General features: G+C 45.0%; 1 protein-coding gene across 1 annotated transcript; it reads right to left on the minus strand.

Moving 5' to 3' along the window:
• Positions 1–2,693: 2,693 nt before the first annotated feature.
• Positions 2,694–21,145, minus strand: TSPAN15 (tetraspanin 15). Its single transcript, XM_064464658.1, has 8 exons — positions 21,020–21,145; positions 15,501–15,686; positions 13,268–13,342; positions 10,794–10,889; positions 9,170–9,286; positions 5,599–5,646; positions 4,110–4,226; positions 2,694–3,641 (listed from the first exon to the last, which is right to left on the minus strand). The coding sequence occupies exons 1-8, from the start codon at positions 21,113–21,115 to the stop codon at positions 3,489–3,491; spliced, it is 888 nt and encodes a 295-aa protein (XP_064320728.1). The 5' UTR covers positions 21,116–21,145; the 3' UTR covers positions 2,694–3,488.
• Positions 21,146–26,236: the final 5,091 nt, after the last annotated feature.

A 26,236-nucleotide genomic window follows, 5' to 3' on the forward strand; every position in this document is an offset into this window, starting at 1 on the left:
CCGAGTAGGAAATTAGCTCATCCCACCTTCGAGGCTGGTTTTCCAGTTCAGGTTGTAACGAGTGGTTGTATCCCGAGTGCCCCATGAACAGATGCTAATTGCTGCAGAGGTTCAGGGGTAATGAGAGATTTCTAGCTTTGGGGACAGACAAAGCCCATGGAAGCTGTGCCTGCATGAGGGAGCTTCTTGAGGCAGGGCAGGGGACAGGGCCACCGGAGAAACCCCAGTGCGGTACGGACATGCCCAGCAGAGATTTAATTCACAGCAAGCAGAGATTTAATTAGCACCTTGTGATATGGCATACCCACACCACCAGAGGGAGAGCTGTCCAGCATTTCTCCTCTGGAGCTGTGCTAATTAAAGATCTTCATCACATAACATCGTTGTACAGCATATACCATGCATGATGCTCCAGTCAGGCTCTCAGCTCACCAGCGTGCATTGCCCAAGAGCCATGCCAAGACTGTGCCTGGATGGCCTGTAATTATTTGAAATATAGAGGTAAATCTCTATTTCTAGCTGAATGGTGCATGATTCTCGGTGCAAATCCCCTCTGTGCTGCTGAAATGGCACAGCGATCCTGCTCCTTGAACCCACAGGGGAGGGAAGGTGTTTAAATTGGGTCTCACTGGCTCTGCAGGCAGCCGGCACTGAGGAGCTGCGACCATTCAGTTTCCCTGTCATTGAACAGGCAGCTGCTCTACACAGCCATCTCACAACAGGCAAGAAAGCTCTGGGGTGCAGGCAGGAGAGAGGCAACACAGGGGTCAGGCAGCAAGGACCAGCAGGGGTGATTTTTGCAGGCAGGGAGCACAAATAACCACCCAACATCCATGAAGAGGAAGGCGTTTGGGGGGTGTGGGGAAAGCAGGAGCACATGGAGGACAAACCACGGGCAGCTCACAGCTGTAGAAGCACTTTAAAATTACACACACACACAAATTCCCGTAAAATTCTGGGATTTTGCAGAGTTGCCTCAATCTTTTAAACTGCAGGCAAGGAGTGTTTTTAAGACCAGGTGTATGGATGCATCTGTGAGGAGTGGTCCAGCTGTGGCTGCTCCTGCCAGGAAGGCAGGGATTGAATTAGATCAGTATTCTTCACCCATTTTAAAATTGGCACACTGAGAAGAGCCAAGCCTCATGCATAAGAGCAAATTCACTCCCCCTTCACACTCTCCCCATTGTCTCCCACAGCTCAGGCATCTGGAGGCAGCTGGGTAAAGACCCCCTTCCTCCCTCTCCCCCAGCTCCCTCCTGATCAGCATCATCCTTCCCTCTGGTCACCATGGGCCTGTGAAGCGAAGAGTTAATTTCCTCAGATCTGAGGAAATGGGAAGGGTCAACAGTATTTAAATCAATCATTTATTAAACAAAGTCACACATATTTAGTTCTTGGTCAGGTAAACCCCACCCTCAAACACTGTATGACAGAGAGCACTGAGGATGGTTGAAAATTCAGTTCAGCCGCACATTTCCTTGCTAAAGGAGAATGTCTCCCTGGTATCCCCAAATACTGTCCCTGTTCTGTTTAAACCACTCACATTTTAACCACACTTCCATCATCTCCTGCCTTCCCAGATTTCTTGTACTTCAAACCACCACAACATTTACAAGACACTATTAATAAAGAAAGAAAAGTTACCTTTTGTCATCCCCTCCTTCACAATTCATTACAGCCTTCCTGCCGTCTCAAATTCGAGCATTATTCCCTTCTTGCTGAAGGCCAGGGCATGGCTTTGCCTCTGGCAACACATTGATGCTTTCAGCTCCCACCTTCCCAGCCTGCTCCCACAATAAACCAGTTTCAGGTTCAATCTTCCCCTCTTTCACCAGCAGTCGGCTTCGTCCTCCAAAGCTGCCCCCTCCTTTTCCCCTTCCCTGCTTTGCGTACAAACGCACCCATAAAACACACCTTGCTGCTTAACTTACCAATACACATTATTCAGGACACAGAGCAGGAAAATTTAGGTGGCAACAATACAGAGAAATTAAATGTGTAACCATGAGGGGGACCCAACGCTAGAGTGTGCTGTGCATAGGAAATAACCTCGCACTGCAGATGATGGGGTTGATAACGCAGCGGGATCTCTATCTCTAGACACTGTCAGAAATGCTGAGCTGGATGAGTCATTTTTTGGCTCCTGGAAAAGCATGAAGCTTCCTCAGAAATGGTTGATGAAGGCGGAGAGCTAAGCAGCAAACACTGAGTTCTGAAGAAAGCAAAAAACGGGTCAAGGACAAGGAAATTTAGAAAGCAGGAGAAAAACAGCAAGGAGAGAATAGCATCAGATGTTCCTCTGTATGGCTTAGTGGAGTGTCAGAAAAGAAGAGCTTCACAAGGACAGGATATAAAGCAAACCCGCTTCATTCTCATCCTGGATTTGTTTATTTGAAGCATCACAGTAATTAGGTTGTGCATTTCACCTGCAAGCCCAGCTGGGCTGGAAAGGCAGCAGATAAATGCTCAGGACAAAGCAATACCAAACCGTCCCCCCAGCTGTCGGTGACTTCAAGACACCACTAAGAGAAGCAAGGGAGGCACAGACCTTCAGGGACTCTGTCCAAAACCCCAGGCAAGTCAGCACCCAGGCCAGAATCACAGCTCAAGGTATTTCTGCCTTTTGACTCAGCATCTGATGGACAGGCTTGGCTTAGAGAAGGAAATAAGATGCATTTTAAATAAAATCTCTGTGCTTTTTTAAAAAAAAAGTTATTTTTTAATTTTGACAATAAGAATAAAATCTATAAACATCAACATACAGAAGTCAAAAAAACCACACCCCAATAAATCACCTAGTTAATTTACTAGAGGGGAAAAATACAGTATCTACAAGACTCAAACATCCCGTAAGTTTATACAAAAGCCAGACAGTAATAAATTGCATTAAAAATATATCAAGCATTACCTGATTGATTTGGTGTTGGCACCTGCCCCGTTATTAAAAGGCACAAAACACTGAGCAATGAAAGTGTTCAGCATCACATCCATTATTGTCAGTAAATTGATAGAGATTAGCATAAAAAAATTATTAAACACATTTAATATTCACCATGTAGATCAGTAAGAAATCTTTTTTGGAAGGAGTAAGAAAATAAAGTTGGAAAGGACAAACATTTAAATACGGCATCCCAAGACTCAAAGGCTCTTCCTAGAAATCTACCTTCAAATCTTCCCAGGATAGCTGTCATAGCTGCGTATCACTCAGTAATCATTCAAAAAAAGATTTAATTAGCCACAAGCCCACCTTCCAGCAGCATCGCGACACCGCAGCAGCATCGTCGGCAGCGCAGAGCCCTTCTGGTACGTCTCTGGTTGCAGACACACCGAGAGCGATGAGGCTAGGGCGGTATCGGCCCACTGCCCACCCGCCGCCAGCCTGCTGGCTGATTCATTGCACCCGCAGTCTGTAATAGCTGCAAAAGCCAGCACAAGCCAGAGCAGGTGGATTTGATTTTTTAAAAAAACTATATTCGAGGTTTCCAAAGTCACCCCGGGTAACACATGCAGCAGCCGGCTCCAGCAAACTCGGGGGCACATCTCTCCTGCGCGTCTTCAAACAGTCTTTCACTCAGCTTGTGCTCTGTGATGATATCTTCCACCCGAGTGATGTAAAGCAAGGATAGCAACACTCCCAGGAACTGCGAAAGGAAGGAGCATCTCTGGTCAGAGATCAGATGCTGCTTACCCACCGCTTCTCGCGGCTGTTGTTACAAATCACGCATACGTACATCAGATATATGGGCACCGATGCGGTACAGAGAATCTCACATCGTTATTCTTTGCATATAGGGGTATAAACGGATCATTTTTGTGAAGAGCTAATGTAGCTAATTACCAGCCCTGTGCCTTGAGCATTAGAAAGTCTTAGTGGACGCAGCTGGGGGAGGAGAGGACTCCAAAAAAAACCCAAGTGAACCAAATTAACCAGCCAAACCCTGCAAAATATCACTGAAATGCTACTAAATTACTGGAAGGCCACCTCAGCTTATCAGTTACCTTAAATTTAAGTAAAGAATTATAACTAAATACAGCCAAATGGGATATTGCATGCCACCGCAACAAATCAGATACTCCCTTTAATGGGTAATGCACTGGCCCCTTCTTACCTGGGGTAGCAATATGCCGAGCAGCACGCCGGCCATGATGCTGTAGTTGTCCAAAAACCAAATAAGCACTGCATTTGTGCACCCACGGACATATATAACATGCTGAACACTCAAGCGCTGCAAAATAACAGAGCAGACATTGAAAGAGGCAGCTGAACTGGCGTACGATACAGTAACGCATGATAATTTCAATTTCAGGGAGGCAAATCTGCTCCTCCTTCGCATCTCTTTAAACCCACTGAGTTCGACACAGATCTCATCACTAATTCTTCTGCCCGTTTTTTCGTTGTTCCACCCCTGAAGAAGTTATTTCATTTTATTTTTTTCAAATCTTGGCTCGCAACTACTTTTCTAAATGAAACACATCCGATTCTCATTTTAGACCACTTGGAAAGTAGAGAAGTCTCTCCTTCGCTTTTATCTCTGCTTCCAGGTTGAAAGTACAGCAGTAGAAAAACATAAATTGCAGACCAAGTGCTTTGCAATAGACTCTAAAAAGGGCAGGAACAAGAGGATTTCGGATTCAGTCCTGCAAGCTGCACTGCACCGTGACCCCAACCCATAATATAGAAAGCACTTGAGGCTGCAAAGAGTCCTAAGCAGATGAATGGGGTAAAGTTAAGCATATGCTTAAGTGCTTTGGGCATTAGAGCCAGGCTGGAGCGTTTAGGTGATTAAGCCATAAACCAATGAATCTAAATGAAGACAGGTCATATGTAAAGATAACTGGTAATCCCCAAAACTAACAACTGAAGCTGGCATTGTGTGCCAAGTGCCACAAATGAGCTGGGGAAAGGGTTTTTTTCAGACCAACCCCCCCTCACCAGCACTCCAAAGCTAGGAGTGGAGAACTCACAGCAGATCCAATTACTGATTTCCCTTCTTAATCACTCTGCAATTAGTGCCTTGAGCTGGCAGTCTCTACTCTGGAGTCACTGGGGCTGTTCCCGAGGGGGAAGACTGAAGGAGGAGGAGGCCCCATCCCACTCCTGGAGGGAGGAGCGGGCTGACAACACGACTTGGGAAGTCCCACTCCTCTTCCAGGAACAACCATTACAGGCTTAAAAATAAAACACCCGCTACTGGGATATAAAATACTTAGAAACAGCTAAGTTGGCTTTACTGAAACCAATTTTATTCAGTAAAAAGCTTTGGGTTTTAAGTATTCAAAGCTTTCCCAAACTCAAATACTACTGAAAAGTAGGAAAGCAGTTGTCTTCACATTAATTGTGCAGTTAGTGTAAGGGGAATGAGCTTTGGGAAGACGAGCTTCATGCACATCAAACAAGGAATCATGGAAGATACCACAATCAAACAAGATTAGGGTTTTTTTTTTAATATTTGAACGCTTTTCCAGATAAAATAATTTTAATTGCCGACATAACTGTTTGGTAGATTGAAGTATGCAGACGACAATTTGATAGCTGACCAAAAAAATGCAGAGAAGTACCACCCTTTGCCATGACAGGGTGGACACTGGTTACATTACCTCTTTGTCAATGGTTTTGTATCCACACATAGTGTTGATAATGTCTGTCTGAAAATAAAACAACAAATATAAATGGTAGCAGAAAACAAAAATCACAAAAAAAATTATTTTTACTCTTTTGGTGTTCACCCAGCTCATATAAAAGCAACAAGATGGTTACTTACCGGTCCAACACCAATTTCTTCCAGCAGCCCCAGGGTCAGATTTAGATAGAGCTCTACATGATTTTAGAGAAATCAGTATTGCCAGTGTGTCACAACACAAGACGTTTGAACCGTATCTGTCCAGCAAAACCAGTGTGGCATCAGCAACCAAAGATTGCCAGGACAGAGCTGTAAGGCCACAGCTGCTTCCACGGAACAAATGGCTGGTTTTAATTTTAAGGCCGTAATAACTTAACACATCTTACTAAGAAAACCAGGGGTTAACATGGGCATCATGGCATCACGATGACAAATTTAAGCTCAGAAATATCTAAACCCCAAATAATGTCCAATACTATGAACACTTACGAACATTTTACAAGACCAAATTTATTATAATGTATTTTTACGTATCATATATATTAATATAACATTCATATATTTAAAAAAAAAGACTGAGCATTTGCATTCACCACAGATTAACAACACATTTTCTGTAGCCATTCAGTACTTCGCTTGCATCCTGAAGTTCTACCTGGCCTGGCAAAGCTAACATGAAAATACTGTCCTTCACTTACAAATCAACCAACGTAAAACCCACCAGCATCAAAGGAAGGTATGTACTAAGCCAAAGACATGGAAGAAAATGAGAATAGACAAATGAGGGAGATAAGGCAGAGCAAGCTCTACTGTACTGATATGCCCTCCCTCAAAATTAAGGCAAGATGTAGACACGAGATTTCTAAATGCCAGTGGCCTCTGAGTGGTGACTGGGGTTCCCGGGTCACCTCCCAGGCAGGAAGAGGGATGTTTGCAAGAGGCAGAAGGAAGATGGATGTTACAAAATGACAGAAACACCAGCCAGGGTCAAGATTTTTTTAAGATCCCAAAAAGCCAGGCTCTCACCTTGAACCTGCAACTGTCTGACAGACAAGGTTCAGCGCGTTCCCCCCCCCCCAAAAGCACTCTATTTCACAGGTCTGTTGCAAACAGGTGAGCAGTACCCATCTGTTATCACAGGTAATAAATACTCTTGGAGGTCAAGGTTTGCAATAATAGGTAGGCATCAGCATCTTGCTGTGTCTGCTGTGAGTGGTTTCCCATTTACAAAATGCTTAAGCCTAACAGACAAACACATGGACCTCCGCAAGACTTGTGACAGCAATAACACAGCATATGCTAACAGGACATCACAGCACGAGAAAAGGTAGGCAACAGATAAATGCATTGGAAACAGAGGTTTATAGGCATTTGGGGCCTAATTTTTATCTGCTATACTAGTGTAAGTCTTTAATAAATACTTTACTTGAAAACAGTCTCTTCAGAGCCCCCCCAGTATACGCCTGGCTCATCTTAGCACGGGGCTTTCTAAGAGGATCAGAATCCAACCTCTGACATTAACAGGAGTTTTCCATGACTACGAAGTGAATGAGTAATCACAAACCATATCTGTATTTTTCCAGGACAGAAACCAGCCTGTATTTAGAAGCATTTGTCAAACACAGAAGATTTACGCATCTTCTGGTTGGTTTTTTGTTGTTGTTTTGGTTTTTTTCCCCTCAAGGCAGCTGGCCATACAGCCGCAGGGTTAGTGTCATCCTGCCCAATATGTGTCCGTGCCGCTTGGACTTCACGCAGCACATCGATGGCATCCCAGGGTGGCAAAGCCCTAACGTACCGCAGCATCTTGCTGAACAGCCTACCCTTAAATAAGAAGCTAGCTTGGTGTTTTGGGGCTTCTCCCCACCTTTCAATTCGTTTCACTGAGCTTAACACTTCACAGGCTACCTTTAGGCTGCGAGTAGCCTCATCCCCACCTCCCCAGCTGCCAATGAAGCATATTAAGAATATATTCCCCCATCTTCCTCAGAGAAGTTCTTATTCTAGTGCTTCCCTGCCTGGCAGGTCGCATTTGACATCCTCAACGTGTTTGATTATTTGTGCCATGGCTGAAAAAACACCTAGCATTTTTAGTCACTGGTTAACACGGCGCTTCACCTTCACAGTACTGCTGCATTCCCACACACATGGACTAACCTTTAAAAGCAAGACTTTAACAGAGAAATGAGAATTACAGAAAAACAAGCAGTATTTTGAATAACCCATAAAAAGCCAGATTGCTCTTTACTAGTCAGCTCGATTTTCCTTTGCCATCAGCCGAGGGCAAAATCCTGAGCTCCTCTGCTCCGTGCTGCTGTGGATCAGCACATATTCTTTTCATATACACAACTTTCTTATTCTCAAACACCTAAGACTTAAAACATAACTGTTTAGCTTTGATTTCTGAGAATAAATCAAAGCTCAGTGCAGCTTTAAACAGACTCCTTGTCATACATGAAAAATGTGTAAGCATACATAAACACTTCTATATTATACACATTTCTCAGCAACACCTATCAGGATCACTAACAATTACTGCATTTTTTAAACATAATTACTGCATTTTTTCCTTTTTTTTTTTTCTTTTTTAAATTAAACACCCATCCTTAAGGCAGACCTTGAAAGGGTAGCACGTAACAGACACTGGTAGGCTATCATGGGCTCTACTCCGTCCGCTCTTACACATACTCAATTTCTCTGTCTCGTGTTCAGACCAAAGATCAAAACCCACAAAACCAGCATGGGCAAGCCCTGGCTTAAAGTTGATGAATAGTTCTTTATCAAAACCAGCATTACATCCATCCCTAAAATGAAGGGTGATGAATTAAAACTGCTAAAATGTATATAAAATACAAGGTCCGTTTATATGGAACTTAATGCCTGCTCCTAGTACTGCCAACACCAGTTAATACCAGTTCATCATAGACTTGAGACCAGCTGGTCCAGACTCCAGCTGACAGGGTGTCCCTTCCAGGGAGGATTTTACACAGTGGCAAGGCGGGCAGTTTTCAAGGACGGGTCAGGGTACAGCAGGAACTCCATTCTAGACCCGCACCCACAAGGAGGCACTGACCCTCAGGTCATTTGCCCGCACTTCTGGCTTTCTTTGGATGACGGGGTTGTTCTGTTTGGTTTTTAATTCATGCAGCAGCTGGTGCACGTCACTCCAACCCCCACCCACAGAAGCAATTGGGGCCCAGGCTTCCTGGCAAAGCTGGAGCAGCAAACCCTGGGGAAAACACCAGCACGACTTAATCTCTGGCAGCCCTGGTCCAGGCATGCCATAACGTTAGGGGAGTTCCCAAGATCCCCCCTGCTTTTCTAGGAGTGTGCAGCAGGGCAGGAACGCAGACCGGAGCCAATACATCTCAGCCATTACTTTCCTCTTTTCAAGCTGTCAAGACCCACGCATCCATAGCTGTCATTTTCAGGAGGGACCCATTTTCCTTCGCTTCTTCCCCCAGACTTTAAAGTAAGGCACCGTTTTTAGCAAACGCTGTCGAGCCGGCAGAGAGCAGCGATGCCGCAAAGCCGGGACTTGACCTTACCTTATTTGTGACACAGCAAGTGTAGGGCACCCCGCAGGCTAGCGGTCCCGGCGCCGCACAGTTGTGGTACACGTTTTGTGACCAGTCCTTATAATCTTCCCCACCGCAGCACTTAAACTGGAAAAAATGACACAAAAGGCAAAAGAAAGAAAATTCATATCTTAACAGAAACTCTTCTAATGACCAGAAAACAAAGGAATAATGCAGCAGTTAAGAGCACCAAGCTATCCAGCGATCCTGCCATTTCATCAGCAAGGCATATAGGAATGTATATGATAGATACAACTGAAAAGAATTAAAGATATAGGTAGTGTTCTTCTGTCACACATCATGCTATTGCCTGAGGTGCCAGAGAAAAGGATGTCCTGCTCAGCTCCATCTCCCAGCTGTTCTGAGTTGAAAAACTATCTTTTCAGGTCTGGACATCATTAAGCAGTGTTTTTACATTCACTCCATCTTGAGCTCTAATGTACCGCTTCAATTATTTAAGGATTTTGACTACGTTTCTAAGTGAGTCTAAAAGACAAAAGTGTTGCTACAAGACATTAAAAAAATCTCACCAAAACATTTTCGATGTAATTTAGTAGAACTGAGATTTGGCAAACACGTACTGTAATACAAATATTCGCTTTATATTTTAAACAAATGGAAAAGGAACAGTTTATTTAATCACTAAAATGTATATTCACCCTACATATACATAATTTTGGGCAGTGCATGGAAACTTTAAAGCATTATGAAGTCTAATGACAAAATTTCCTCAGGATGGTTGGCTTTTGACAGACTTTCCATACTAACTCTGTTTTTCAAAGCAGGCTGCCATCTCCATAACGATGTCATAAAATATACATATCACTTCCTAAGTTAACTTTTTCTTTTTTAATCATTATTTGGCATGGTCATTGACATCACATGGGCCCCGACATCACATTTCTGAACATTTTCTGCTTCTTCTACAGTCTCTGAACTGCATGGCAGAACTCTTCAATAATCCAATAAACTTTTCAACACACCAGCCTTAAAAAACCAAAAAGGCTGTGAGTCAACTATATGTGCCATTAAGTAATGCTCAGCTGGGCTCAACACAGTTTCTTAATTTTAATTACAGGTATATACGCTTCCACAGGCATTTCTTTTGAATAACTACCTTGTTAAAGAGCTCGGTATATGCCCTCAAGTGAAAATACAACAGCCTAATTGCCACCTAATTTCTCCTTATCCAGTGCCTTCTGTTAACAAGATGCTTTTGAATGTCTCAGATCAGCCGGCAGAAACGCCTAGCATAAGAACTTGGATGAAATTTAGGCTGAATTTTTCGGAACCCAGCTGTAGGGCTCAAATAAGCCTAAATGTTTGCAGGACCTGGCCTTGAGCACCTGAATCATGCCTACACCAAGGCAAAAGCTGCATTTTGCCCCTGCTCCTTGCAGTGACTGAGGGGGCTTCAAATGCCAGCTGGGATGCTGGAGGAGCCCTGCCCACAGTGACGCTGTAACAGATGACGCCCGAGATCTCATCCCCCTTCTCAGTAAGAACGTGATTATCACATCATTGGAAAAACTAAAGCCCAGGACCTACCACATCTTGGCACTAAATTAGTCCCAGGAAGAAAAAAAGAACAAACCTGCTTTTGAACAGAATCCATGATGTTCTTGAAGTCTAAATCATCATAGTAATTCTCAATTCCTCTCCTTATATTATCATTCAAAAAGTTGATTGTCTAGGAGGCAGAAGTAAAACAAGATTCATGGGTTACACACCCCGAAACTAAATTAAAAGAACAAGTTAAAGTGACAAGTGTAACTGACGAGCACAAGGGGAAAGCCTTTTTTAAGAAAAAACAAATACCAGTTTAAAATCAATCACAGCACAGTCCTGCAGGGACTGGCCATCCGTCCCCTTTCAAGGAAGCAACCTCACTGCTGGGTTTGGACGGAGAAGTGCTAACAGTGCGACACCTCTCCAGCGAGGTGCTGCTGCTCTGAGACTCTCCAAGCGTCTCCCAGAGACGGTCCCGTTGTGCCCCAGGCTGAGAATGGGAAGGCAGGATCCCTCCCACTGGGCACTAGGAATCCCCACATCTTTTGGGTGATAGAATGGCAGGTTTGGGTCTTGGCACCGTGGTCTGCACCACTCCCTGGGCGACAAGAGCTGACTGTCTCCCTGCTCACCATCTTCCATCAACTTTATTTTCCATTAATTTTATTTTCACCATTTATTGTCCAAGGAATCCACAATTGCCAGATAATGAGCTTTATTCCACCTTAAGCAGAAAAAAGTAGAAAAAAAAATCTCGTATTGGCATGTTTTACAGTCATGATTCTGAGAAATACGGCAGTGGAGTGGTGGCAGGCATCAAACAGTATCTCCTCAGCTTGGCATATTAGAAATCAAATCAACAAAACACTTTTAAAGTTCAGAAGATGAAGGGGAAAAAAAATATTTATTTTCAACATCCAGCACCATCATAGCATAGCAAAAATTGAGATTAAACATAGCCAGAATGTAACCACTTTCCTTTCAGCCCAGCTGCTAAAATGATCAAATCCTTGCAGGTCAGAAAGCAACCTGAAATACATGCACTCGTTTTCTCAGTATTACAAACTGTGACACTTAAAAAGAAAACAGAACAAAAACTATTATCACGGCAATGATTAGAAATAAGAAGGAATTTTGCAGAACTATCCTAACTGGCCAAGAGCAGCTGCAAATACCAAGACTACCCTTGCGCTGCCTGTATCGCCCCACTTGACAGATTTGAGAAGGAAACAGAGAAAGAAATAGGAAAAAATCAATGACATATGCAAACCAATGAGCATTTAAATAAAGGCTATTACCCTAAGCTTTTATTAAGTAATTCCTTCTCCTCCCCACCCTAACTCCAACTTCTCCATTAACCTCGTACAACAAGGAAAGAAACCTGTCCTTGAGCATTGCCGTCCTGCTCAGACACGCAACGCATGTGACAGGAAAACTTCCTACACAAAAACCCCAACAATACATTTTCTTTGTCCGAAAGTCAACAGCAATTCTTCCTAGTCCTCTCAGCAAATACCATCTTTGGCATTTACTTAATTTGCTGCCAACCAAATTCTCTGCACCCCGTGGTGCCCACACTCCTACACAGGGCAGGCTGATCTGCTCCCTCCGGACGAGCCCGGTGCTCCCACCACAATTCAGAATAAATCCTTGCGTGGGGCCAAGGCCCAGTGCTACAGCACAGCTAATGACAGCTCTCAGAATCAAAGATAACATCCTCTGCTCTCACAAGACAAGCTCACGACTCCAGTCCAGCATGGAGTACAAAGAAAACACTAGCTAGGGAACCATAATACTACTTCAAAATAGAAATGAGTTGATTTTTTTTTTTTTAATAATCTTTAAGGCTTTTTTTTTTTGGTGGAAATTAGATGGGTAGGATTGGAGTGGGGAGGGAAGAGGTCTTATTATTCAGACTCTCCTTTTAACGGCTGTATTTTGCCAGATTAGAAAAAAAATAATCAAAGCATAGAAATCTAGTCCTTGGCATAGTGAAGACATTTATGTTTTAAAACATTTCTAATGAAAAAAATAGTCTGCTGCTCTCAGTTCAGAAAAATTAATGTTTTTATATAATGATAGCATACTTGTAAATGATGGGGTCTCCTACAGAAATCAGTTACCTTGCTTATGGGTGTGGGGAGGGAAGAGCTGCCCTTCAGGTAGGGTAATACATTTTGAGCATTAAAAAATAACAAAGTCTCCGAATGCAGCTGGAAACTTCCCAGATCAGCAGTCTGAGACCCAGATGGCAAATGAGAAGAAAGCACTCTGTAATATATGAAGAGCTGGAAACTTGTTTTGCCTGTCTTGCACATTCTTAGTTACCAGATTTTCTCCAAATTCCTTCATCTGGAATTCATCTCCCGAACGGGTGGCCTATCCCACCCATCCCCAGAGCTGAAAGGCCCTGAGAAGCCTGCACCTGCCTTCAGGCCTCCATCAGTTAGGGCTCAGGTGAGAATTTTAATGCCTTATATTTGCTCCACAGCATAGCTGTAACATCATGGATTGTGAGTAATGTTCTGGATGATGAAAACCTAAATGAAAGCAGCCCACCTGGTTTCTGAAGATCAGGGCCACCACTCCACCCGTCAGCTCAATCAGCAAGCAGATACCAAGAATGTACATGAACTGCGGAAAAACAATTGCGAGTTCTTAAACAGAACAAACCCCAATCGCTCTTTCAGTTAGTGTCCTTAAGCCCGTGGCATTCAATTGCCAACATATTTCGCTTTCTGCATATGAGATGTCATTTTAAAGAAAGATATAAAATTATGGTTTTGTTCTTATAAGACTGTTCATGTCACAAGAAAGCTTTTATCCCTCATTTGAGTCTTTCTGGGTTTTGCCCAATTGGCAAACACATTGTTTTTCTGCTTTGAATGGACTCAAAAGCAACAGATGCATTTATCATGCCAAGATACTTCTCTCCATAACAGCATCCCAGAGAAGCATATTAATGGACTGCTACAAACCACACAGAACTTTATGTTTTTACGCTTCCTACAAAAACGGTACTTACCTGTTAGCTTTCATTTCTTGGGTAAAGCGGTGCTTTAAGATAATCCAAGTCACCTACTACATCACCAGTGTTAAATCGAAGTAAAATTCTGGTCTTTGTACCTTTGAGTGTGTTGCTTCAGAAGCGGGAACTGAGCAGTACCGCATTACCGAGCCAGCTGAGCACAGAGGCTGCACCACGGGCACTAACAGGGCTAACTATGCTCAGTGGTAAGAAAAACTATACCTGCTACCTCTCTATTTATTTATTCATGTGTGTATACATATATACGTGCTCACTCGCTCACGACCGCAGCACATGCATCTGTGACTACTTAAAGTGCATGCAAAATCTGAATAACATGAAGAAACCCCTAGCAACACCGTGACATAGCTGTGACATGCCAATACTTGAAATGTTTTTCCAACCCAAAGGATTGTTTGGGTATAAAAGATGCCTGTTACACGAATTTAGGTCCTCACCATTATGAAGCACTTTGTCAGGAAAGAAGTTTTCGGTTCTCTCATCTGAAAATAGTCACTAAAGTTCTGCCCTGAAAGCTGGTTTAATATCTATGCTCTCAATACCCAGTATCAGTGTCAGCACTCCCCGGACAGATATCTTTTCTCCTGCTAAATCTGGAATCCGCCTGAGAAGCAGACATTAGGGACTTTCTTCATTTAAATACTCTACCAGGTTTGCTACCACAACAGGAACAGAAAACGTCCTTGGCATCAGGCAAGGACACGCCACCACGCTCAAAGCGAAAGAAGCCACCACCACCTAAGGGCAGACCCTCAGTAAAATTCCAGCCTAATCTCAAAATCCACAGTTACCCTTGCTTTGGCCTACACAACATACCACTTCTTTACAACGAACCGATGTGAGGGTGAAAATTACATTTTCGCGCTTTACTTTTCATTAGTGGATGTGCAACTTCCATCTGCAACCACAGCATTACACAGGAGTCTCCCTAAAATTTCCCCTTTTCAAAGGCACTGGAGAGAAAACCCGTGCCCCTCTCGTTTCCCCCTCAGGGCCCCTCTCTCGAAGCCCCGCGGCGCTCACGCGGCCTGCGCGCAGCAGGCACCTCTCCGTGTCCCCCCGCACTCCACGCCCCAGCCAGAGGCAGGCAGCCGCCGCCGGCCCGAGGGACGTCACTCTGACCTGGGGTTTCTTTCTCTAGCAGCTTCCTCCAGGTTGAAACAAGAAGCGTCTGGAGAACCGTCAGAAACCGCGGCTCTTCTCTGCGCTGAGTGACGACGGGGGAAGCGGCAGCCAGACCTTGCCTTGACCTTCGGCCAAGGGGCAGCAGTTTCCTCCTCTCCAGAGCAGTTCCCCTAAGCAGGGCGAGGGCCTACGGTATGGCCTGACCGGAGCGAGAGCGGGCACTGCCGTGCCAGGCTAGCGTCAAATGGTACGTCAACAGCTGAGTTTGCACAAGATCCACACCAGCTGATAATAATTCACATTCCTCATTGTTTTCCGTAAAGCCCTTAACTACTGGAAAGCTGGTTTTCTCAGCGCTGGGCTCTGACCCTCGCGCGTCCTGCCACGGGCAGGAGAAAACACTGCCGCTCCCTGACGGAGGGACATGCACAGGCCACAGTTAGGGGACCACTGCCATAAAGCAGGTTTAGATTTAATTAAAATAAAAAAAAAAAAGCTACTTTATTAAAACATTTTTCAGTGCAGACATAGAAAGAGTTACGGGTTTGAATTCAGGTGACGCTGAAAAGCAAAAGCAATGAGCTCTATGAATTAAGAATAAAAAACCCCAACACTTACTGCTTGAAGAAGGCATAAATTGTCTCTTAAAGAAGCCAGTACACCCACAAAAGATACAAGGAACATTATAATGCCCAAAAGTATTAAAATAATTGCTGGGGCTAGAAAGGCACTTTCTAGAGTTTTGTACTTCTGTCTTTCAACTTCGGCATAAATCCCAACCGCGAGGACAAGGGCTCCGATCACCTGAAACAGGAGAAGAGAAGAGCACAGACGTTACTCTTTTTCCCAGTAAACACAGAGATGACATTTTGTGAGTACACACGAACCTGCGACTACTCACTTCAGAATTAATTATTAACAACGAAACACTCAAATCACAAGTATGGATAAACAAACCGCCTCAAAGACTAAAGCAGAAAAATGCTGAGTTCAAAAAGGCTGAGATTTGTTCATCCCAAAAATATATTCAATAATGTTTTAACATTCTGGAAGTTAAACAAATTGAAACATCTGTCACTGGTTGAAATGTAATTTATTACTCATCTGAGATCATATATACTGCATACACTAGCAAATGCCTTGGCATTAATAGTCCTCCTCTGCACATCTCTCCATCCTTCCCGCTGTGCGTGTGTACATATATATGCCTCTAACACATCAATTTCTAAACCAGTCTGCAACCAGCAGCTTATATGTCCCTTCCTATCAGCTCCTGCTGTATTTAGGCTCAGTAAATATGGCCAGGTGTATCCTATACCTCCAGTCCTCCTGCCATCAGGGGAAATGCACCGGATTTAAAAAACACACCAAACCAAAAACCAAACAGACAAAACCAAAACACCAAAAAAAACCCAACCCCCCCTAAAAAAAAAAACAACAAAACAAACCAAAACCCCCTGCAAGTTTGAAATTACACCACTTTCTTGAGCACTACCAGATAAAGCTGGCAAGTGGAGCAAGTAGTAGCGCATTTCATTTAACAAGGTAAAGACACTTCAATCACAACAACTACAGCTAAGTCAAAATCATTTAATATTAAAGCCATGGCGTGCTGCAAGTCGCTTAAAAATAGCCCTCAACACTTAATCATGAAAATTGCGTTGGAAAAACTTTACTGACAACTCCACCAGCGCGGCAATCCCTCAGGGACGAGCCCAGATTCAAATCAATCATTTTGGCAATCCGGCAAACAGCATTTCCCTCTCCTGACCCGATATTTCAGCAGCAACCCCGAGTCTGCTCCCTGCACACCAACAGCAAGGAGGGCACGCTCCTTAAATATAAGCAGCTTTTTGATCTCACACGGTATACCCCAGACAAAGGTGTAGCAAAACACACGACATACGTAGTTGGAAGATCATAAACCCAACAGTTGAAATATTTTAATTGTGGGATATCTTAAAATAAATACCAACTTGCTGGAAATTCTTGATTTTCCACAGGTAAGAATAAAAACCCAAAGGATGTTATGCGAGGAATACCACCAAGTTGCGATTTAAAAAAGAAAAATCTCTGAAGGTTCATCCTTAAAAACAAACACACCGAAGCTATTTAAAAAACAACTTCAAATTTTACATCACCAAATTCAGCATAACTCTCCCTCTGACAAATTCAGAAATTGTACTGATTATAGAAGGCAGAAGAGAAAATATGGTGGACAAATAACAGGTACGCAAATTTACCATTTATATGCTTCTACAGTAAAACTGTAATTAGGGTTTTTTACTCCTAAATGGTCGATTTGTAGCGTTAGCTTTATTCTTAAAAAAATTTCAGTAAGAAAGTACTTTTCAAGCAGAAGACAACATAAATCAGTTTGACATTTTTAAACACAGATGTAACAATCAAGAGAAGAGTCTCAGAAGCATACAAACCATTACGGAACATAAAATTGGTGACGGCACAGGTACATGTGACGCAGGAGTTCTAATCTTTTTTAATAAAAGTAATAATAAAAAAAAAACCACCACACTAAAAACCTGATATCTTTGGGTCCAGATTGTGTTTACGCTGCTCGGAAAGCAGCAGATAATACAACTTAAAGACAGACTATCCTGCAAACACTCAAGCAGTGTTAACAAGCTCAACATTTGCCTGGTAGGTATTTTGTTTACTAAAAAAATAATAAATAAATAAAAAAATCATGAAAACAGGGAAAAAAGCTTGATGGGGATTATCTGAATTTCAGAAGCCTGTTGTTTCGAGGCTAGAACATTTACTGACATGTCTCTTAGCCATAGTTTTCTCATCAAAACATTCCGTTTCAGTTAGTCCTTAGTTTTAAGGATTCAAAGGTGCCTGTAAGTAGAAATACAAGACACATTCCCACTTTACCAGCTTAAGATTTGGAGACGTATGTAGAGATACTTATATATGTTTGTATCTTCATCCCCTTCCACCTGCATTTTGCTCACGCACCCTCCAAGACCACTTCTAGCATTTTCAGCGTACAAAAAGCTTCAGTCCTGCCTTTTGTTTTTCAAAAGCAGCTTGGCCCAAAAAACACAACCCCAAAACTGCCTCCCCCACAAATTCCCACCCATTCCAGCTTTTACCGCCCCAAGGGCCAGGGTGGCCGATATCTCACCCCAGACAAATTACAGGAATAAAGCTATCTCACGATAAACGGGGAGCTTCTCACCACTCCTCTGCTCTCTTCTAGGCGCGCACCAAGCCACCTGCTCCGGAAGGCTTCAGGATACCAGCATTAAAATTATGACACTGCCCAAGAAGAGGACAGCAAAATACCCCTGTGATAACACTCCCGGGAGCCATCCTACGTTAACAGCTCTGCACACCGTGGATGCAGAGGGCACGTGCCGCAGGGAGGCGGGAAGGCTTCACGCTGCATTTAGCAGTACCGCGGCGACGCCAGGGGAAACGCATTTGCTGAAAAATACAAAAAACTCAGATCGACCTATCGTATAGTAGACACACACATGCATTCCAATATTTATAGAGATTTTTGAAGCATTAAAAAAAACACTTTTACGGGGGGAAAAGCCAACTTAAGTACGCAATTAAAATCCTCCTTCCTTACAGGTAGTTTTTATGCTTTTATTATCTTCGATTTTTAGAGCATTTAATAAAAATAATTAAAATAGCAGCTATTATTTAGGCCAAGCAGATGTGCTAACTTAACAATCATCCCACCCACGTCTCTTCTCCAGGACTGTGCTCTCCCTTCCTGTGACAAGGGGCAGAAATAAACTTTTACGTAGGTATCCTGCAAACACACGCGCTGTTTACATCCTGCATCCTTCACAACAGCTCCCGACTTGGCAATTCACGCTGTGTCTGCAGGAAAAACCTACTGGCCATGATTTGCATTAAATGAGGATCCACCATCAAATAGCAGGGACTTTCTCTGGGTCTTTTGCATGCACAAAAGTTGCTTTCCCAAAAGAACGGGAAAGCATTTATTTCTAAGTAGTGGTTTTAACCCTGTATTTACAATACTTATTCTGAAATACAGTGCCCACTCAACAGCAGCACCTTCTGTTTAAAATGCTGGATGTTGTTTCAGCCAGGCAAGAAAAATCACATTACAGCCTCATCCACCAGCAAAGCAGTTGCCTGAACAAGTTACAGTGATGACTAGTTTTTTTAAAAAGCCCCAGGCGACATGGGAAGACACAGCAGCAGCAGGGCCTGTAGCAAACGTCCCCTCCAGTACTCCCGGAGACGCTTTCATTTCCTTTCTGCTAAGGCTGATATTTTGTTCCTGGTGGTTTTAAGCAATCCTGGGGCCTCGAATCCGGGTGTTCATCACTCGCAAATGTACTGGAGAAACAGGAACAGCAGGGAGGAAACCGTATGGCCTCAGCATCCCAATATGTCAAAGCCCCAAAAAACAGCAAAAGAACACAAATCACCCAAAATTTCAGCAAGCCAACGCTCCACAGCCAAACTTTACACCCATTTACACCAACCAAAAGAAAAAAAAAAGTCAGTAAGACTCACACAGCTGAAAAAATAACCAGCCCGATGATATTTACAGCTAGTAAGATCCGCTTCGCTAAGCCGAAATAAAAGAAAATTTCAAGCGAGAAACCCACGCGCCCTACCTCACACAACTCAGTGCACGCTCGGCCCGAACGCCGGGAGCACGCTGCCCAGCGCCAGCCTTCCCGAGAACAAGCGCTGCCAGCCCCCATCCTTCCCCTTCCCGCAGCCCCCACCACGCCTGCCGCCCCCTCTCCCTCCCAGAGCAAACCATCTCCCCGGCAGAGCTGACAAATGGAAGCTCTTGGTTATAAACAAGGGCAGAGTGTTGAAAATCCAGAGCAAGCAACTACAAAGAGTGAATAAAATCCTCCAGCAGCTTGAAAGAGGCTTTGTCCTCCACGGACACGCAGAGAAACGTTTCAGAAGGACCCTTTTTCTGCTACCGGATTAATTTTTACATCCCACCAGCGACAGCCCTTGTTGCCAATGGAAAACACGGAGCAGACGGCGTGCAGGGTCCTTCACAAAGGACACGGTGCAAAAAAAGGGTTCGAAAAATAACACAGAAAAACCTCCTTTTCCCAAAAATCGCATCTGCTGAGTAACTGCTGTGGGGTAACGCAGGCGACTTCGGGAGTCTAAACCCAAGGGTTTTCCGTGGTTGGTTTGTTTGCTAAGAAAAGACAAAAGATATCCAGGATCCCAAAAAGCCTGAATTACACCCGAACAATGTCCGTTTCAATATTTGTTCGTCCTTAAATCATAGCTTTAATCAAACACCTACTATCAGGCCCAGTGGATCTAAACCTTTTCTCCCACACAACACGCCAAAAGCTTCGTGTTCCCACCTCGTAAATACTGCATCGACTAGGACAGAAACGCAGAGCAGCAAAACAAGAGCGTAAGCAGTGTTTAAACTGAACGAGCCAGACAGAAACCCCGCCTAAGCATCTCGTACATCAGCGCGGCCTGGAACCAGCGCAGCCAGACAGCATCGCCCCGGTATCCCAGAGCCTGAAAAACCACCTTTTGAAATTTTCGGTCCCTACAATGAGCCCTGACAGCTCCTTCCAGCCCAGAGGGTGACAGTTTGGGGTGAATTTGCCACATTTGAGAAGTCAGTGGTAATAGTCTGGACCCATCAACTGGGACTTGATCCCTTTTAGAGACAGCACGTGGGTTTTATCTGACACCTGGCTGAGGACAGAAACACGCCTTTGGTTTACAGCGTCACGGTATTGCCCAGCCCAGGCTCGGAAAGGGAATTATCAGATGCACCGATGACTGAGTTTGTAGGGCAAAGGCTTCACTTACCCAGCCCCCCCGAGGGGAAAAAGCGGTATTTTAATCCATGCATAAATGATTTTATCTGCCAAACTTCCAACCCCTGCAGGTCCCCATCCACCAAAACCAGTTTGCCACTCGCTAGGGAAGGCCAGGGAGCTACACCCACAGCCACAGGTGCGCCAGCCGCCGCCTCGGCATCGCAAGCGTTCATTATTGCAAAACCCCTCTTCCCCGGGAGGCCGCGGCCCCCCGCACCCCCCGCCCGGGACCCCCCGCACCCCCCGCCCGGGACCCCCGGCCCCGCACCCCCCAGCCCACGCGCGGGCAGCCCCCGCCCTCACCCAGAAGGTGGTGGAGTAGATGATGAGGCTGAGCTTGAGGCAGAGGTAGGAGAGCCGCCCGCAGTACCGCACTCGCTCCGCGTCCCCCGCCGCCATCCTCCCGCCCCGCAGCACCTGCCGCCGCCCGGCCGGCCCCCCCCGCCCTGCCCGGCCCTGCCTCCCCTCCCCTCCCCTCCCCTCCCCTCCCCGGGGGAGGGAGCGGCCGCCCCACCGGGCGGGACCGGGGGCGGGACCGGCCCCGGCCCCGGGGCGGGGGGAGAGGTGCACGAGTGGGTGCCCGGGGGTGCCACACGGGGGGGGAACCACAACACGGGGGGGGGGGGGAAGCTCTGAAACGCTCCCAGCTCCGGCTTCTTCCTTCTTTTTTTTTTGTTGTTTTTAAGTGTTGTGGTTTTTTTGATCAATTTCCTTTGCACATGCCTGGCTGCGGGGGGATAGCTCGTTCAGGAGTAACCCCACAGCTGGAAACGTCAGGAAAAAATAATATATCGCTGCTCAAACCGGCATCGAACGCTGCTGCCGGAGCCCGGAGCGACGCACGCATCCGCAGACCTCTGCCACGGGCGTTTAAGACAGCGTGGACCAAAAAAACCAAACACCAATGCGAAGCTGCTGCTTGGGTGCTGACTGCTTTGGCTGAGCGTACGCAAACATCGCAAAGCAGAATCCCTACGCTTCACAGCAGCATAATTAAGCAATACCAGAGGATTTAGGTTTCACCGTAACCAGGCAATTGCACGTGCAAAGAGGGTCCCGTCCTGCCAATAACAGTGCTCAAGTGCAACGGTGAGCCGGCTTATTGCACAGCCAGCACTTTCTGCCTACGCTGACATTTATGCACCTCCTGCTGCCGTGACAGTGGGTCAGTGTTGGGCCCTACGCAGCAATCATGAACTGCAAGCAGCATTCATGCCTGCGAGATGAAATAAGCCCTTTCAAGCTCGCAGTTCTGCACTCGTGTCCCACAAAGGACTATTTTCCTCTGGGGGAAAAAAAAAGTCTCATTCAAAGTGGCAGACAACTGTCACAGAGTGGTTGTTGCATCCTGGCCCGGAGCAGGGACAGACAGCATTGAAAATCAGCATCTGGTATCAGAGAAGATGAGGTGCAGCAGCATTTATTCTGAAGTTATCTAGCAAAGAGCCCATGGAAAACCTCCGAGCTGTGTATGTAAAACTGTGTAAGTGGTTGGTCGCACATCATTTTGGTAGGTATGTATGATAAACCAGTGGTTGCTACCAAAACCTCTTCTAAAAAGCCTAAAAAATATTCCTGGATAATTCCATTATAAAATGTGCCATTGCTTTTGCATGCAGTGCTAAACTCTGCTTCTGGCAAACAAATAATCCAGCCTGGGTCCCTGCCAGCGACATCGCCTCTTACATTTCTGACAACAATACATAATCCTAGAGCATTCATCTTCTAAAATACCAACCACTTCAGTTTTCAGACAAATTTGCACATACCCCTGACACTTACCAGGCTGGAAACCGCATCGCGTATCATGTCGGCGCTGAGAATTCGAGCCTACCGCAAATTCTTTGTGTCTCACGGGCGTCGTTCGCATCCAAACACATTCCTGTCACTTACGCGTTTTCCTTGTTTGTACATTTAATTAAATCGGTAGTTTGGGTTTGACTTCCCTAATGCCTTACCTCATTGTTCATGCTCTGATTTCTGCAAATAAAGTTTCAGGGCACACCAGCTGGATGAGGAAGCCGATTAAAAGGAGCGTCCATCTTCCTGTTGTTTTCACTCTGAACTGCGCCAATACGTCAAAACAGGTTTCTGTTACAAAACCTTATGAAAATAATTGAATAATGCTTTTCCTTGTCTGAAGCCCAGGCTTTGTCTAGACAATGAAATGGCAAGATTTCTGGACCCAATTAGCATAGTTTAGCAACAAATGGTGGTTTAAAGTAAGATGTTATGAACTGCCTGCGGTGCTGAGGGTCCTTCTGGGTTGTGCTCTCTCCAGCTCAGCCCAGTGCAGCACAGAGCTGCAGTTTTCCGACCGAGAGCTTGGCACCTCTGGCAGCATCGAGGCAGATCGTGCGTTACAGCATCTGCTCCCAAGGCCATTTGATGGCTCAACTAGTGGCAGTTTTGTTCACGTTAAGGATCAGTAACTGCCTCATTTCCTCCCTCACCTTCAGGGCTACCAGGGTTGTTACAAGTGTGTACAGGGCATGGTAGATCCTGTGAATGGTCTTCAAAAGCCATAATCTGCAGAGGGTTTGACCTGCAGATCTGCAGAAAAAGGAGGTGAACCCGCAGCTAGCCCTGTACCGGGGAGTGTCAGAAAGGCCCTAAGCTTTTCAGAGCTACCAGAAGCATTTCTGCTACTTTCTTCCAGCCCAAGCCTGGTAAAGCTGCAGTCCAGCTGCACTTTTCCCCACCCAAGGTGGATGGATGCTCGTGGTCCTCATCTCCTGCTCTCAAAGCTGTTCCCTGGACAAAGGTCCTTCCTCCCAGAGCCAAGTTCAACATGCAATATGATTAAAGCAGTAGCCCATATTACCTTGGATTATTTTCCAAAAGACAAAATGCACCTTTATTCACACTTTCAGACCCACATCTTTTGTTTGCATCTCTCACCCTTTGCTCAGACCTGGGATCAGTGACTCAGCACGGCAACGTTGGGCCTCAAACAATCCTGCCTGTAATTAAAAAAAAACCAGCAAAACCAGCAAAACCCAAAACCCCTGCTCTCAGATAGACCCTTTGCCTGGTATAACTCCAAAATCATTGAAAAGGTGGGTTTTGCCTCTAGTTCCAGGCATGTGTGGCTTTCCTGAGGAATTTGGAGCCTACCTTTGGAAAAAATTGCTCCAGTTGGTAAGTCAAAAGGCCAATAGCACGTGCTATGTCGCTGGCTGGGCTCCAGGACGATAACCTTGGCAATGCACAACCAGCAAACGAATAAAAGGTGTGGGTGCGTACAAACAAAAGCAAGTCCCTGCTGACTTGTATGATGAAATGTTGACCAAAGGGTGGCTGCTCTCCGATTATCACCCGAGTAACAGATCAAGAGACCGGGGCAGATGGTTCAGAAGGCAGCAATGGTGCTTCCTAGGAAACACGGGCACCGTAACCATCTTCAAATTCAGTCAGCCAAGAAAGGTTTTGGGTTCACATTGAAACATCAAAAAGTACAATCCCTCTTCTAAGCATTTGCTTATGTTCTTGCTTTCTGTTACAAAGACTAATAAAAACCACTTAGCTCTGCTGTCGGCTAAATATATGGAGGGTTTTGCTCATATTCTACTTGGAATTTGAAGAGATTTGAGCAAGCCGAAGGACAAAAATCTGAAGAACACTATGAGCTGTTGAATTCATATTGCAAATCATGAAAAGCCCTCCTGGATGGCATACAGAAAGTGGAAGGTTCATTCATAAGCTGTTTAATGAGGTGCCAGTGGAAGGCTTTCTAGAAGAACCCGGAACAGCTTTGCAATGCACATGAGGAGATATGTTCAAGGGCATTTTTGCAGTTTCTGGGTAAGGCAGTGAGTGGGATTACCTGCAGGTAAGTCCAATGTGAGAAGGAGATATTACATGTGGCACTACAAGTATTAAATTCTACAAAACAATACTTGGATAATACCATCTCAGAGATGATCTGCGGTGGTTATGTGATGGGTTAACTGAAGGCTGCTTCTAGAAATAAATGAAGCAAGGGAAAATCCCAGGCTGAGCTGGTGGAAAGGATCCTGAACCAATAAATACTGCTCTGTTACAGGGGAGCCTGGCACAGCTGCAGCTCCAGCAACCACGGGGGCTGGAAGACCACTGCCGCATGCACAGGGAGAGTTTTTCCTGTGTGTTACTCGTCAGGAGCCTCCTGATCCTGAAAACAGGTTTTAATACCTGAAACACTTCTAGCTCCCAGCAGAGCAGGCATGAGCCAGTGCCAAGTATTCTTTGAAATCTCAGCCTCAATGTGTTGCTTATGTTTATGTCACTTACTGCAAAGCTGAGAGTGAGCGAGAGCGTTGTGCCCTGAGCAGAGACGGGAGTCAGAGGTTCCCCTTTCCTATGAGGACCAGATACTCCTTCTTGCTTGCACGAGGACGATAATTTTCTGCAGCACATCCGGGAAAAAGGGATGCAGCAGTTTGGGGGGGGGAATGCCCCTCCTTCAGCCCCTCAGCATCATGGAGCACGGAGGCTGGGAACTGAGGCTCCTCTGGATGTTTCTATGCTAGAGAGCAGCTGGAGAAGGATTTCTGGAGTTCTGGAAGAGCCCCCGGGTGCCAGCTTGCCACTGAAGCCTTATTAGAAGTCCCAGTTCAGGTCCGACCTTCACAAACGCCTCTCCTGGCATTATTTGCTGGCGACCCTTGAAGCACCAACAGGACGTGTTGCTGTAATTTAAATAAATTAAATCATACCAAATCTACTAAACGTGGCGGGTCGAGTTGTATTATATAGGGCAGCCACCATTAAGTAAAATGTATTTAAAATGCAGATAAGCCTCCGAATAGTTGCAGAGGGCAAAACCACCTTGCTAAAATTGCGGTGCTAATATTTTGCTTCTTTCCTGCTATGGAGAGATTGCATGAAGCCGGGGATGGTAAACTTGGCAAAGTAGCTGCCCTTGCATTTAAGCCTGTAAACCCCGATAGAGCATCATTTCAGAGATTATTTCAAAACAGAAGGGTGGGGGGAGTTTCAAGTACCACTTTGCCATGTTTCATTTGATGTCAGCTTGGTTGTTTCATTTTTGCCGGCAAGAGACTCCACCTCCTTTCAAAGTCCTTAAACCCTGTAGAGAATTTATCCCAGTACTGCTCCTGCCTCGCACTTAACAGTTACACAGGCAAAGAAAACCAAATGTCCTCAGTCGTGCTGCAGAGGATTCAGACACCTGGTGCCTTGGAAGACCACTACCCTGAAAAAGAAGTATTTCTGCTTGGATTGAAGTGTTTTCTGGCTTGATACTTCTATTTATATTTTCTTGGCCCTAAAAATAATCTAAAGGAAGACACTGCCTGTCACCGGCCTGGAAAACACCTTCCTTCCCTGCCACCCCCTCCACCTTTTTTTTTTAATTCCTTTTTATTTCTTTTTTAGAGGAAGAAGAAACTCAAGGGGGAGAGTTGGTCTTTAGTTTTTGCTCTTCAAGCATAGGTTAAAACGCCAGGCTAAGAGGAGGCCCTCGGTATTGCTCATCTTCTGGAACTGTATTGCATTGCTTGGAAAACAGGACGAGAG

Source organism: Phalacrocorax carbo, chromosome 13 (genome assembly GCF_963921805.1).
Source record: "Phalacrocorax carbo chromosome 13, bPhaCar2.1, whole genome shotgun sequence".
Taxonomy (NCBI): domain Eukaryota; kingdom Metazoa; phylum Chordata; class Aves; order Suliformes; family Phalacrocoracidae; genus Phalacrocorax; species Phalacrocorax carbo.